This window comes from Arachis ipaensis, chromosome B4 (assembly GCF_059453495.1).
Source record: "Arachis ipaensis isolate K30076 ecotype BB chromosome B4, ASM5945349v1, whole genome shotgun sequence".
Lineage (NCBI taxonomy): Eukaryota > Viridiplantae > Streptophyta > Magnoliopsida > Fabales > Fabaceae > Arachis > Arachis ipaensis.
The window spans coordinates 113,707,842-113,724,125 of NC_142439.1; the positions used below are offsets into that span (position 1 = coordinate 113,707,842).

Below are 16,284 nucleotides of genomic sequence, written 5' to 3' on the forward strand. Positions count from 1 at the left end.
AAATTCATTATTAATTCAATGATCATGATTCATGGGATGTATTTTCTTCCACCAGAAAAAGTGGAACGCAGCCCTAGAGGTCCAAGGTGCCATAGAAAATGGTAATTGTCAAATTATAAAATAATTCAAGTGAAAATGAAAAATAAAAAAAAATGAAAATTAGCTAACTTTATAGGCGATTAGCGTAGGAACGAACACAGAACACCAAAAATTAACTTGGAATTTTATAAATATGGTGGTGTATGAACAAAGTTTATGTTCACGAAAATAGTATGGATTAGGGGAATGGATCCATTCCTAGTAACTAAGATTATTAAACTTACGTATTTATTAGAAGGAAGTTAAAATCCTCAATCAAGGATTCAGTATATACTATATATAAATATATAAGCAGCACCCCCCCCCCATGTGGGACCCACATATAAAGTATACCCATAGATGGAAAACAAATTAGAAGGCATAAATGATCTGGAAAATAATGATACCGACATTTAATTGAGTTTGAAATTAATTATGTCAACGTTATTAATTAAAGTATCACATTTTTAGTCTGAATATATGAAAATTGAAAAATCTTCAATCATATATGGAAATGGTCCTGTTGCTAAGGTGATCCAATTGAGGAGAATATGAGTAAAGAGAGAGAGGAGGCAACCAGTATGGACGAAAGACTATGAAATATGAATTGGATGTGTTGTAGATGAATATTCCTTGACAGAATAGCATACTTAATTACGTAGCAAACTTAGTGGAGAGAGAAAATAAATAAGTGGGGAGTGCTTAAGATACTTCAGATATACACAATACACTTCACATTCATTCTCCTTATTTTTTTGTACATTTTGTTATTGTTTATTGCTATACTGTTTGTCATTATTTTGTTGTGCTTGGACTAATTTAGTAATTGTCATGTTCAGGATTAGCATAAGACCAACGAGAAAAGGGTTAAGGTTATTATTATTAGGGTTTATTTATCTTGAACTCTAAGAATACATATTAAGATTATAAATTGAGAATATTTTTATTAAAAATATAAAAAATTTTAAGTTAAAATATATTTATTTTATATTTATTAAAAGAAAATATTTAAAATTTTTATTAACAATAAATTGATTATGTGACTTAAAAACATGTTAGTTAAACTATTATTATTATTATTATTATTATTATTATTATTATTATTTGGAACCACAATTTTTTTTTTTTATCGTAGAGGCAGCCAATATTTGCACGAATTGAATTGGTTAGAATCTATAATGCACCGATACTGACACGAACACGAGATACGACAGAACACGATACAAGACACATGAACACGTGAATTTAAACTTTTATAAGACACACGAATATGATATATGTATATAAAAAGTATTTTTTAAACAAAATTGTAATGACATTTTGATATTTTATTAATATTAAAATATAAAATAATTTTTTAATTATTTTTAATATTTTTTTATTATATAAAGTATTTAAAATATTTTTTTTAATAATTAATAATATATATTATTTTTAAACTAATTTTAATAATACATATTAAGAATAAGGCTGGACACACTAACACGTGATGGTATTTAAATGTGTTTAAGTGTATTCGAAAAAGAATTTTTTATTTTTTATTAAGACATAATTGGATAAAAAATACACATATCAAACGAGTGTCAATGAATATCATGTCTAAAATATACAATAAATCAAAAAAGTATTCGTACTTCCTAAGTTAGAATATTTTTTAAGTGGATGACAACTTTTTCTTTCGAGATTTAACAATCCAAACCAGAACACATGAGCCAAAATCTTAAGTTAGCAATAGCATATGCATATAGTCTCCGTCTAATTGAACTACATATGAGTTGTCTAATCATTCTACGAAACTAAATTGGTTTATTATAAAACCAAGTAAGTGATGCAATGAATCCATGTCTCACAAAAATATGAGTCTGACTGGATTGAGTTTTTTTTATAGAAGAAAAAGTAATTTTCATTCTTTTTTAAAAGATACTTTTATAAAATCCTTAGAGTATTTAGATAAAATTTTTCTTAGAAGAAATACTCTTATCAAACAAATACAAAAAGTTCATATACAATCCCAGCCTATTTGTTTGCATTAGGCACTACCAATCAAAAAATGTACAAAGAATAAAAGACAAATACCCTCTGCCATCACATGATTTTCATGGCAGTTATCCATCATAATCATAATCTGGTCAAAACGTGGAATATTAAGGACTATAAAATAAACCATGACAAAAAAAACATGTCCAATTAGGGAATACCGAAACTAAACTTTCTCTCTCTTAAAAATCACAACACATTACACAAGAATTGGATAAATTTACATCTTGGTAAAATATGTTACGACAACGTAACTTAAACTGTAAATTGTGTATTCATGAATATAATAAAACAAACTATAAAAAGAAAACTAACATAAATTCAAGCATGAGAATTCTATTTATCAAAAAATAATTATAATTGCTGCATTTAGAAGAGAAAAAAAAAAAGGGGGGGGGGGGGAGGGGGGAGTTCATTAATTCCACCAAGTTATCACTTCCTGAAGAATAAATCAATTTACAAACACTTCCACTTTTCAAGAAGGATAAGTGAAATCTACAATCTAGTTACCACTTATTAGTAGTAGGAAGTGATAATCAAACAATTCTATGTAATTAAAAAAAAAAAAAAAATCAAGATCTTCAATTTCAATCAGTGAGATCAGAGTCTGTTTGGTAGTAAACAACTTCACCAGTGTCACTGACATAATTATCTCTCCTTAAACTTCTCACTAAGTCTCCAATGAGGTGAAATGGAAGCAGAGCAGATTTCTTTGGTTCCTTGTAATATTTTCCAAGCACTGGTTTCGCTGCCTCAGTCTGCAAGCAAAGGAAATAAAAACAACATTATATTATAACTTAATTACCCTGAAATTACAGATTAGAATGGATTAGGCGTGGCAAAATACAAAATACTTACGGCTTCGATTAAGTGATAGTGTGGGATCTGAGGGAAAAGGTGATGAATGACATGGGTTCCAATGTCATGGTGGATGTTGTTAATCCAACCATAGTCGCGATCAAGAGTGGTAAGACCGCCCCTGAGATAGCTCCATTCCTATTCAATGTAATTGAAAAATTAAGGTTAGACTTTGAAATTTGTCCAATGTGAACTAACCCGGGACACAAAATACAAAGACAGTCAAAATAATACGTCTCTATTGTCTTAATATATCGGGCAGACAGAAAACAAAGAGAAGGTGGAAACTTACATCTTTATGTAAAGTTGATAGTTGAAAATCATTAGATGACAATTTAGTCAAACATGTAAAATCATCTAATGGTTTTTAACTATCAATTTCACATAAAGATAAACTGTATGCAAGTCTCCACTGAAAGAGAAATTATGTCCCCAGGCATAGATATTTTTCTTATCAATATATCTACCTTTCCGCGATACCACGGTAGTTTGTCTTCATGGCCATGATGATGCAAGTATGTAACAAGATCCAACCACATAACAAAGATCTGAAATTCACACCAAAAGTCAAATAAGCAATTAATGCTTGATGATTGATATAAAATAGTAAAAACCAAAGAATAGTCAAATCCACAAGGAAATGAATGAGAACTTACAAGATAAGGTACCCCATAAAGCTTAAGCAATGGAATTGGACCCATTAGAAAACCCAATCCTACAAGAATTGCTACCATTGCAGACCAACAAGCTGTAGATGTGATAACATCGTTTCTTTCACTTGGAACAAACAAGTCACTATCAGGATGGAAGTGAGAACCAGTCTTCCCTGGACTCCTACTAAACTGAAATCAATGACCACAAAATTTGTCAAAGTCAAATATCTAACCATAACAATAAGGAGTCAACCATAAACAAATAATGGTCAAGATTTGTAGGTACTGGGAACTTACAAGGTACACAGGATATGCAAGCAGTGGAAAAGGAACAGTAAATCTTAAAGTCCGAGTCATGGTGTCAAGGCTCCTAAAGATTTTCTCAGATAACTGCAAATTTTGACAATATTTTCTCGTGTTAGAAAATATGCTTGGAAAAAATGAAATTGTGAATAGAATAACTTAAAAGGCCTTGTCTGATTAGAGAAAAAAATATAGAAACACTGAGATTTTGAATTCAGAGATAAGATAGAAAAATTGTATTTATCCATTTTTTTTATTTGTCTCCTTCAGCTAATTTGTATTTCTCGGTATCTATTGTTTTTCTATTTCTATCTCAAATTACGGATTGAGACAATTACCAAATGGGACCAAAAAGACTAGAATAGTAGTAATTATCATCTTACCGGGTGCCAAGATTCATCATTTTCAACATGGCCATGATTTTGATGATGAGTCCTGTGACTGATTCTCCTGTGTGATATTAATACAAATATGAGTTTCAAAGTTATTTTTTAAAACTATAGTCAAAACCCCAAAAAAAAGTATAAAAGAAAAAGGATAGCATAAAACAAATAAAAACTCTAACAAAAAAAAAAAAAAAAAAAAAAAAAAACTAGAAGCTTAACAATTTGGAGCATACCACCCATGATAAGGAACTAGAATTGAAGAATGTAGCAGGTGTCCAACAACACTGTTTAGTTTGTGATTGTTTGAAAAGCTTCCATGGCCACTGAAAAAAAGATAAAATCCAAAAAACAAACAATTAAGCACACATGAAGACCCAATTTTGAAAGCAAATTCAGCAACCCAAAAAGACAAAAAAACAAAGTTAATACAACAAGAAGAACAAGAACAGAATCATAAATAGTGAAAAACAAAAACCAAAGTAGAATGAACCAAAAATAGTGATTAGTAGTTAGTTACCAATCATGGCCAAGAACAAAAAGTGCCCAGAACATGGTCCCCTGAGCAGCCCAATAAAGAGGCCAAACAAGCCAGCTGTTGAGGTAAGCAGCACCAGCAGCCAATCCAAGAACAACAATTACATCCCTGGCTACATAGCTCATTGACTTCCATGGATCTTTCACCCAACAATGCTTTGGTATTGCTGCCCTAATATCAGCCAAATTGAATGGTGGTGGTGCTCCAGGGTCAAATTCACCAACTTCATTCTCAACACCACCACCATTGATTTTCACATCTTTCTTCACTTCCTCTTCTTCAATAGGGCTAACCCTCAAAGGGGCACTAACCCTTAACCCAAAGTTTCTATCCCTGAAGCTAGAACTTGTAAAGCTTCTTCTGGATTGAAACTTTGGATCTGAAAAAGAAACACCATTGTTTTTTGTGCTTAAAAATCTAACCTTTGAAGGGTTAGAGTTAGAATTAACAATACCAGTTTTGGGTCTAGGGAATGTTGGTGGAAGAGGCTTTAAGCCACATTCTGATAAAACCCAAGTTGCCATTAGAGACCCAAAAGAATTGGAACCTTAGATTCAAAAGGGACAGAAAAGGCAATAAATCAAACAGAAGATATGCAACCCGAGGCAATTAAGAGTGCCAGAGAATACTGTTAAATAATTTGATGAGAGAATATATATTATTATAAAACCAATAATAATTGAGGAAATTTCAGATCAAATCAAACGTGACCCCTTTTGTTAGCAACGACTAAAACAAAAACACAAGCTTTTTCACCCCTTTGCAGCGATGAAAAAACTTTGAAGAGGAATCAAGAGGGTTTGCAATTCTGGCTTTCGAAGCTGAACGTGGGACTTAATATTTATATGAAGGTGAAGGTGGGAGGGAGGTGCGTATGAAATGTTGAGGCTGCAATTTGGTCATATTATTATTTATTATTTTAATGAATTTTTTAAGTTGTGTGTGTTGTGTTCAAAAGAGACCAACAAACCAATGCGTGTTTACCCTAGAGTCTGTACTGATTCTCTGATATGTGGAATTGAATGAATTCTTCTGTTCCCTTGTGCCGTGTTTTTGACTCATCACAGAATTGGAACATCAATTCTTTTTTCTTCTTTTCAGATTTGTTTTGGAAAAAGAATTTTATATGAAAGGATTGTTTGTTAAGTTTATTTATTTTTAGAAATTTCTAAAGTGTTTTTGTTTCTAATAAATGCATTATAAAAGTAGAAAATTTTATGTTTTTTGGATTTCAATAAAAAAAATTATTTGCATTGAGTATCTTAAATTGCAAATTTTCAACTTACTATTTATCATTAAAAGATAAATTATTTCTTTCTTAAATTTTTCAAAAAAATTTAAAAAATATTTCAAATGTTTAAAATAAGTTTTATTTTTAAATTTTGATACACTCACAGTATAAAATAATTTTACACGTGTATTTAATTACGTAATGTCATATCATTAAAAATAACTACATTTTCACATTGACCGCGTGAGTGATCGTTTAAAAGAACAGATGTGATTGCACGATTGTGTAAAACACTTTAGACGGTCAATGTATCAAAATTAAACTTTTTTTTATCCGTACTATTAATTTTTAACAATCAATAGTTAGTTTTTTTATAATATCTCTAAATTTTATTTTGTTTTTATTTTATCCTATAAATTTTTTATTTACATTAAATATATCTCTGACAACTAATTTTTCAAAAAGTTTAGAACTAATTCATCAACAACTTTACAGTGACAACTTTTAACACAAGTAAATCAGACATAAAAGTTCTGTTACTAGCTCCTAATTATCAAGTATTATTGCTGAATTAGTCCTAAAATTCTTAAAATTTAATTGTTATTGATGCAAATTAAAATTTTATGGGACAAAATAAAAATAAAATAAAATTTGAGATGTTATGAAAATAAGGATTAGTATTTGAGACTAGAGGAAGAGGAGAGAAAATAGGAAAAATAGTAGATGAGTTTATTAATGATTATGCTGTACACAGTTAGGTTATATTTATAGACTATTTATAGTCAAGGGCCCAACTTCTAGCTGACTCGGTTAGGTTATATTTATAACTGACTCTATCTACTTAAATTTTAAATTATGGTTATAGTCTAGAGCATCGGTAATAAATATATTTATAATACTCCCCCTTGGATGTCTTTACTATAATATGTTAGTTAGCTACCTCGTTAAAAACTTTACCAAGAAAAATTTGAAATGGAATAAAAACTATGGTTAAGGAAAGGAGTGTAACCCATATTATTCCCCTAATAATTACATCACTTGATATCTCTTAACCAGCATATCCCGATCTTATATACTAGCTTCTCAAATATTAAAGTGGGTTGTGCTTTAGTGAACAAATTTGCTAAGTTATCATTGGAATGAATTTGTTGAATGTCTATATCACCACTTTGTTAAGATTATGAGAATAGAAGAGTTTTGGTGAAATATGCTTTGTTATATCTTTTTTGATGTATTCTTCTTTTAGTTGATGTATGCAAGTAGAGTTGTCTTCAAATATGACTATTGGTATTTTTTTCAAAGGTAAACCACATATATCTTGAACATGTTGGCTGATTGACCTAAACCAAACACATTCTCAAGTTGCTTCATGAATTGCCAATATTTTTGCATGATTTGAGGAGGCTGCAGCTATGGTTTGCTTTGTTAAGCGTTAAGTATAGTTGTTCCTCCACTTGTGAATAGATAACCTGTTTGTGACGTGGATCAGGAAGAAAATATGTATCTGCATATCCAACTAATTGAAATTCTATTTTATTAGAGTAAAATAAACCCTTATCAATAGATCCTTGAAGATATCTTAATATATGTTTAACATCATTTTAATGTCTTCTAGTTGGATAAGAACTAAATCTCGATAACAAGTTTACTGAAAATGGTATATCTGATATTGTATTATTAGCAAGATATATTAGTGCACTAATAGCACTAAGGTAAAGTACTTCAGGATCAAGGAGCTTTTCATTACTTTCACATGGTCGAAATGAATCTTCATCCATATCTATTGAGTTCACTACCATTGGAGTACTCAATGGGTGTGCTTTGTTCATGTAAACTTTTTTCATAAGTTTTTCAGTATAAATTGACTAATGGATGAATATACCATCCTTCAAATGTTCAATTTGTAAATCAAGAAAAAATTTTGTCTAGCCAAGATCTTTCATTTCAAATTTTCTTTTTAAATAATCTACAATTTTTGGAAATTTTCATTGATGTTTAAATCATCAACATATACTACAATAATAACAAATTTATATTCAAATCTTTTTATGAACACACATGAACATACATGGTCATTTTTGTATCCACCTTTCAATAAGTATTCATTGAGACGTTTATACCATATAAATCCAGATTGTTTTAATCCAAACAAGAATTTTTGAAGTCTTACTGAACAAATTTCTGGAGATTTATTATATGCTTTAGGAACTTTAAATCTTTCAGGGATTTTCATATAAATTTTTTTATCAATTGAGTTGTATAAATAGGGTGTAACAACATTCATTAGACGCATATCAAATTTTTCATGCACTGCCAACCTAATAAGATATCTTAACATAATTGAATCCACACAGGAGAATGTTTTCATATAGTCAAGACCAGATTTTTGTGGGAACCCTTGTGCTACTAGTCGTGCTTTATATCTTTCTAATTCATTTTTCTCATTTCGTTTGCGCACAAAAATCCACTTGTATCCCACTGGTTCTATACCTTCACGTGTTTTGACTATAAGACCAAAACTTTCACGTTTTCTAAGAAAAGTTAATTCAGCTTGAATTACGTCTTTTCATTTTGGCCAATCATCTCTCTGTCTGCATTCTTTGACAAATTTTGATTCGTGATTCTCATTTTACTTTACTAGTTCAACAGCAAATTATAAGCAAAAATATTGTCAACAACAGTATGCTTTCGGTCCCATATTTTTCTGATAATGACATAACTTATTGAGATCTCTTTATTTCAGGTACGTGAACCTTTTCAGAGGTTTTTATCAATATTTATGTCTTCGGATTCCCTTTAAATACTTGCTTTCATATTATGACCATCATGATTAATTATCTCTCTTTTTCGGGAATTTTTATCCTTAAAACCAATTGGTCTTCTACACTTTTAGCATGGATTGCTTTTATTTACACTAACAACTTATTCTTTTGAGACACTTATTCTTATTGGTGCATTTGCAGCTGAAATGTGAGATTTGGTTACTCTTTTTAGGTCAGTAAATGTATCTGACAATTGATTTACAATATTTTACATACGAATTAATTTTTGTACTTCTAGTTCACATTGTTTAGTGCAAAGATGTAAATGGGGTAATGAGAATATATTCCAAAGTAATATCTTTTTTAATTGTTTATTTTTTTCCTAATTTTGAAAAAATTGTTTCATCAAAGTGACAATAAAAAAATTCTTGCCTTAAATAAATCACCCGTTGTCGGTTCAAGGTATTTTATAATTGACGGGGATTCATAACCAACCTATATCCCCAATTTTCTTTGGGGTCTCATCTTTGAGCATTGTGGTAGAGTAATTAGAATATAAAATACATACCCAAATATCCTAAGATGAGAAATGTTTGGCTCCTGACCGCAAGTCAGTTGTAATGTAGAGGATTTAAGATAACTTATTGGTCTGATATCTATAAGTGCTGCACCATGCAAAATAGCATGCCCCATACTTAAACATGCAGTTTAGTTCTCATAAATAATGGTCTAGCTATTAACTAAAGGTGTTTAATCAATGATTCGACTAGACCATTTTGAGAGTGTACATGAGCAACAAATTTTTCTATCGTAATTCTAGTTGACACACAATAATCATTAAATGCTTGGAAACTAAATTTACCATTATTATCAAGACGTATTGTCTTTATAGAATAGTCTGAAAATGAGTTTTTAATTTAATTATTTGAACTCATAATCTCGCAAACGCCATGTTGCAAGTTGATAGAAAATAAACATGGGACCACCGTGAAGATGCATCTATTAAAATCATGAAATATTTAACAGTCCACATGGTGGGTGAATAGACCCACATATATCACCTGAATACATTTCAGAAAAGATGGTTATTCAATCCCAATTTTTTTTGTGATGGTCTTGTAATTAATTTTTCTTGAAAACAAGCAGCACATGAGAGTTCATTAAATTGAAGAATTTTGTGTACCTTTAGAAGACGACCAGATGAATTCTCGATGATTTTTTTCATCATGATTGAATCCAGATGTCCTAACTTGTCATGCCAAATTGTAAATATATTTATATTTATAAATTTTAGTTTATTATGGCATGTGATTCCACATTGTTAAGTGGTGTAGTACAAACCGAAAGAGTTAGCGAATAAATTATCTAATACATATTTTTCTCCTGATATCATAGTTGTAATATAGAGATCTTCATTATTTTTTTTCTCTTGCGGTTTTTATATAGTATCCATTTTGACGGATATCTTTAAAACATAGTAAGTTTCTATGAGACTTACTTGATAATAATGCATTATTTATAAAGAACTTGGTTCTTTTAGGTAATACCATAGTAGCTCTTCCAGAGCCTTCAATCATTTTTGCACTACCAACAATCGTACTTACATTTATTTTCTTTCTAACAAGAGACAAAATGTCTTTTATCTCTAAATATTGTATGTGTTAAAACACTATCAGCGAAACATACTTCTTCATTATTGAATTTGAGTGAAGCGTGAGAAATATCCATATCATTACGAAAATAAAAATAAATTACCATTAATGAAAAAAATACAAAAGTTTTGAAAACAAATAAAAACTATAACCAAAAGAAAGAAAAAACTAACTATGAAGAAAGAAAACATCTAAAAAAATGATAGATTTCTAATTAATATTCTTCTAAAAGAAATTTAATTCATCTAAATGAGTAACATCACTTAGATCATCAAAATGACTTGGTTTAGACTTGCATGGGTTGCTAATATCAAGGATGTCATCAAGCTCTGCAAAGATATTACGATGGATTTCAGTTCCATTTCAACACCATTAGCTTCAACTTCATCTCTTTGTATAGTCAAATTGAGCTCTTGTTTTTGTCCTTTTCTTTTGATAGATTCTTGATATAGCTTGACAAAATATTCAAAGATACAGCGTATACGCGACCAATGACCTTTTAATCCACATTGATAGTACAAATTTTTCACATTATAGCTCAAAGCATGCTTTTGATAATTGTTCCGAGGGTTACCTGAAACTGTAGGTCGATCTCGGACGAGATCTTCTGTACCGGTCGGAGCTGACGTGTCCGGCTGGTGGGTAGTGACCGGAGTTGTCGTACCCGACTTGTTGGACTAGCTGTGCTGCTGATCCTTTATCACCGGAGGATGGTGGTACCTGCAAGGGACTCCGATGCTTAAGTTAGCAAGGGTATTAAGCAGGTTTTTAATAGAATCAGAGTATGAGTTATACCTGAGTGCTCCAGTATATTTATAGTAGTGTGGAGTGACCTTTTTAGATAAGTTAGTTATCTTATCTTATCTTATCTTTGGGCGAGGTCAGCTTATCTTCAAGGGAACCGCCCTTCTCTCTGTAGGCTTTGGGCTGCCTTAGGATTTTGGGTCGTGTTCCTTGATTTTGGGCCCTTCTTTGGGCTTTCCTGTCGATTTGGCCGAGCTCTTTGAGAAGAGGTCGGATAGTCTGACCTGAAGAGGTCGGTCGCCTTGTTACTGAACATCCCGGGTCGGATAGCTCGACCCAGGGTATAAACAGTGCCCTTACTCGAGCTCGGTCTTTATTTTTGAGGTCGAGTCCTAGTTCTTAAGACTTTGATCCTTCTCTGGTAAAGCCGAACTCGAGCATCTTGTCGACTTCATCTTTGTAGCGTTCTCTTTTTGAATATGAAACGTTTTCTTTTGCTTCTTAAAAGCGCGCGCTTTTGCATTAGCGCTCTTTAGCCTTGGGAATATGCAAGGGGTTTAATATCATCATTAATTGGTTTTTAATTACCCCATTTCTCTCAGCCTCTTTATTTTGAATTTCACACCCCAAAAAACGGTTTCTCTTCTCCGTAACTTCCCCTTTCTTTCTCTCTTTCTGTTTTCTGAAATTTGCGGTTTTCGTATTTCTTCCCTGTGTCGTATTTTTGGCGATCATTAGTGCTTTCCTTGCTGTGAAAGGGCGACTCTGGATTCCATCTTCCATTTTCTACTTCTGTGAGGCTTTCTGTTCGAGAGGTGGCTCTACTCCCTGTCGCTTCTGCTCTCAGCTTTTCTTCAGGGTTTTCTCCTACTTTTCCAGGTTGGTTCTTTCTTACTTTCTTCGTCACTTGCATTGTGCCTTTTTTTACTTTAAAAAGTTTGAATCTTTTTGTATTACCGTGCATCTGCTTGCTTATTGTCGTTTATTTTTCTTCTTCTGTGATCTGCACGAACCCACTTGCTTTCTCAAAAGGTTTCTCCTTTGATGTTTTGTTGACAAATTTTGCAAAAGATAACTTCTATTTTTTTATTATTCTTGAAAAAGGTTGTGTCTTTGATGACTTCTTCTTGAGCTGTTTATTTGGTTGCTTCGTTTGTTGACTAAACTGGGACTGTGGGTCTGGAGGGTAGTTTATTCTAATGGTTTTACCCGTGGCTCATGGCCTTTTATTCAAAGTGTCATTTTAGTCGAAAGGGGTCGTTATCAAGGTGTGAGCTTGTGGGTTTTCCTGAGTCCTTGTTCTGTGCCTGCCTCCAAAGGATGCCCCTGGATCTTTGGTGTGGGTCCTGGAGTTTCTTTTTGTTGTTTATACTGCGCTGAATTATGTTGGCCGAGTTGTTTTGTCTTTCATCCGAGATATTTTTTAGTAATCCGATCTTCTTTTCTTGTTGTAGGATTAGTTGGCCTCATATCTTCTCGCAAAAATATTGTTGAGACGTCTTCCCAAGTCCCTGAGGGCATGGCTGATTGGGTGGATTCCATGGTTCTTCTGTGTGTTTCGTTGGTTGACTCTGAGTTTTGTCAGAAACTTAGGCAATTTCATAGGATTTGTGGTAATGGTGGTGATGAAAAGAACTATGAGCTTGTATCTCCAAACTCTGAGGAGAGGGTCTGTTTTTCTACCCGAATTGCTGGAGAGCGCCCCTTTTTCTATGCCTACGACTTCTTTTTTAGTCAAATGAATATCACTCTTCCTTTTACTGCTTTTGAGACCAACCTATTATGGTCCTGTAATGTAGCTCCATCCCCACTTCACCCCAATTCCTGGAGTTTTATAAAAATATTTCAGTTGTTATGTCATGAGTTCGTTATCCCTGCTTCACAATCCCTCTTCTTTTATCTCTTTGTTTTGACAAAGCCTGGGGTAGTTAAGAAGAAAGCCGCTTGGGTTTCTTTCCGAACTTCCCAGGAAAAAAGGTTTTCTCCGTGTTTGATGAATCTTTCCGTGACTTCAAGAATTACTTTTTTAGGGTCCGAGCTGTTGAAGGAGCTCGGCCCTTTTTTTTTGGATGAAAATGATGAGCCCGCCTTTCCTTTGGAATGGCAAAAGAATGTAATGGTATCTAAATATACGTGGGAGATGTTAGATGAGGCTGAGCAAGCTTTTGTGACTGTGCTGGAAGAAAACTGGGGGCAGCCTCCCCATCTCGACACAAAGAAATTTTTAGCCAACCCCTCTCTCCTCCGAGCTGAGCTGGCTAGTGGTCAATTTTTGGTTTTGATTGTTTTGTCGATTTTATCTCTTGTAAGCTCTTTCCTGATTCATAACTTGGTTTCCCGTTATTGTGTTATGTTTGCAGAGATGATTAAGAATAATGAATCCATGAAGGCCTTTAAGAGGGCAAGGAAGGCTACTGCAGCTCAAAACGTCTCGGCTAAGGCGGCTGGTACGCGGAATCGTGATTACACTTTAATTATGTAAAATTCATTGCTCTTTCTTTCCCTGGAAATGGCACCAAAAACATGATGCCAAGACCATGGTTCACAACTCCGTGTAACTAACCAGCAAGTGCACTGGGTCGTCCAAGTAATACCTTACGTGAGTAAGGGTCGAATCCCACGGAGATTGTTGGTATGAAGCAAGCTATGGTCACCTTGCAAATCTCAGTTAGGCGGATATAAATTGATAATGGTGTTTTCGAATTTAATATAATAAAATAGGGATAGAAATACTTATGTAATTCATTGGTAGGAATTTCAGATAAGCGAATGGAGATGCTTTCGTTCCTCTGAACCTCTGCTTTCCTGCTATCTTCATCCAATCAGTCTTACTCCTTTCCATGGCTGGCTTTTTGTGATACATCACCACTGTCAATGGCTACTTTCGGTCATCTCTCGGGAAAATGATCCAATGCCCTGTCACGGCACGGCTAATCGTCTGGAGGCATCACCCTTGTCAATGGCTTCACCTTATCCTCTCAGTGAAAATGGTCAACGCACCCTGTCACGGCACGACTATTCATCTGTCGGTTCTCGATCATGCTGGAATAGGATTTACTATCCTTTTGCGTCTGTCACTAACGCCTTGCAATCGCGAGTTAGGAGCTCGTCACAGTCATTCATTCATTGAATCCTACTCGGAATACCACAGACAAGGTTTAGACTTTCCGGATTCTCTTGAATGCCGCCATCATTCTAGCTTACGCCACGAAGATTCTGATTAAGAGATCTAAGAGATACTCATTCAGTTGAAGGTAGAACGAAAGTGGTTGTCAGGCACGCGTTCATAGGGAATGATGATGATTGTCACGTTCATCACATTCAGATTGAAGTACGAATGAATATCTTAGAAGCGAAATAAGATGAATTGAATAGAAAACAGTAGTACTTTGCATTAATGTTTGAGGAACAGTAGAGCTCCACACCTTAATCTATGGAGTGTAGAAACTCTACCGTGAAAATACATAAGTGAAAGGTCCAGGCATGGCCGAGATGGCCAGCCCCCAAAACGTGATCCTTAGATCAAAAGATAATACAAAGATGCCTAATACAATAGTAAAAGGTCCTATTTATAATAAACTAGCTACTAGGGTTTACATGAGTAAGTAATTGATGCATAAATCCACTTCCGGGGTCCACTTGGTGTGTGTTTGGGCTGAGCCTGAGTGTTGCATGTGCAGAGGCCATTTGTGGAGTTGAACGCCTGTTTCTGTGCCAGTTTGGGCGTTCAACTCTGGTTTTGGATCTTTTTCTGGCGCTGGACGCTAGATTTGGGCAGAAGGCTGGCGTTGAACGCCAGTTTACGTCGTCAATTCTTAACCAAAGTATGGACTATTATATATTACTGGAAAGCCCTGGATGTCTACTTTCCAACGCAATTGGAAGCGCGCCATTTCGAGTTCTGTAGCTCCAGAAAATCCACTTTGAGTGTAGGGAGGTCAGAATCCAACAGCATCAGCAGTCCTTCTTCAACCTCTGAATCTGATTTTTGCTCAAGTCCCTCAATTTCAGTCAGAGAATACCTGAAATCACAGAAAAACACACAAACTCATAGTAAAGTCCAGAAATATGAATTTAACATAAAATCTATTAAAAACATCCCTAAAAGTAACTAGATCCTACTAAAAATATACTAAAAACAATGCCAAAAAGCGTATAAATTATCCGCTCATCACAACACCAAACTTAAATTGTTGCTTGTCCCCAAGCAACTGAAAATCAAAATAGGATAAAAAAGAATAGAATATACTATAAATTCCAAACTATCATAGCTCCAATCAAATGAGCGGGACTTATAGCTTTTTGCCTCTTGAATAGTTTTGGCATCTCACTTTATCCATTGAGGTTCAGAATGATTGGCATCTATAGGAACTCAGAGTTCAGATAGTGTTATTGATTCTCCTAGTTCAGTATGATGATTCTTGAACACAGCTATTTCATGAGTCTTGGCCGTGGCCCTAAGCACTTTGTTTTCCAGTATTACCACTGGATACATAAATGCCACAGACACATAATTGGGTGAACCTTTTCAGATTGTGACTCAGCTTTGCTAAAGTCCCCAATTAGAGGTGTCCAGGGTTCTTAAGCACACTCTTTTTTTTGCTTTGGACCTTGACTTTAACCGCTCAGTCTCAAGTTTTCACTTGACACCTACACGCCACAAGCACATGGTTAGGGACAGCTTGGTTTAGTCGCTTAGACCAGGATTTTATTCCTTTAGCCCCTCCTATCCACTGATGCTCAAAGCCTTGGGATCCTTTTTATTGCCCTTGCCTTTTGGTTTTAAGGGTTATTGGCTTTTTTTTTTTTTTGTGTGCAAGCTTTGTTCTTTGCTGCTTTTTCTTGCTTCAAGAATCATTTTTATGATTTTTCAGATTATCAAATAACATGTCTCTTAGTCATCATTCTTTCAAGAGCCAACATATTTAACATTCTTAAACAACAACTTCAAAAGACATATGCACTGTTCAAGCATACATTTAGAAAACAAGAAGCATTGTCACCACATCAATATAATTAAACTAAGTTCAAGGATAAATTCGAAA

The 16,284-nt window shown here is 33.6% G+C and overlaps 1 protein-coding gene across 1 annotated transcript; it reads right to left on the reverse strand.

The window, feature by feature from the left end:
• Window positions 1-2,454: 2,454 nt before the first annotated feature.
• Window positions 2,455-5,899, reverse strand: LOC107639562 (omega-3 fatty acid desaturase, chloroplastic). Its single transcript, XM_021121414.2, has 8 exons — window positions 4,833-5,899; window positions 4,549-4,638; window positions 4,313-4,379; window positions 3,924-4,016; window positions 3,630-3,815; window positions 3,441-3,521; window positions 2,974-3,111; window positions 2,455-2,873 (listed from the first exon to the last, which is right to left on the reverse strand). Exons 1-8 carry the CDS (start codon window positions 5,372-5,374, stop codon window positions 2,703-2,705), a joined length of 1,368 nt encoding a protein of 455 aa, XP_020977073.1. The 5' UTR covers window positions 5,375-5,899; the 3' UTR covers window positions 2,455-2,702.
• Between the last annotated feature and the right edge of the window lie 10,385 nt (window positions 5,900-16,284).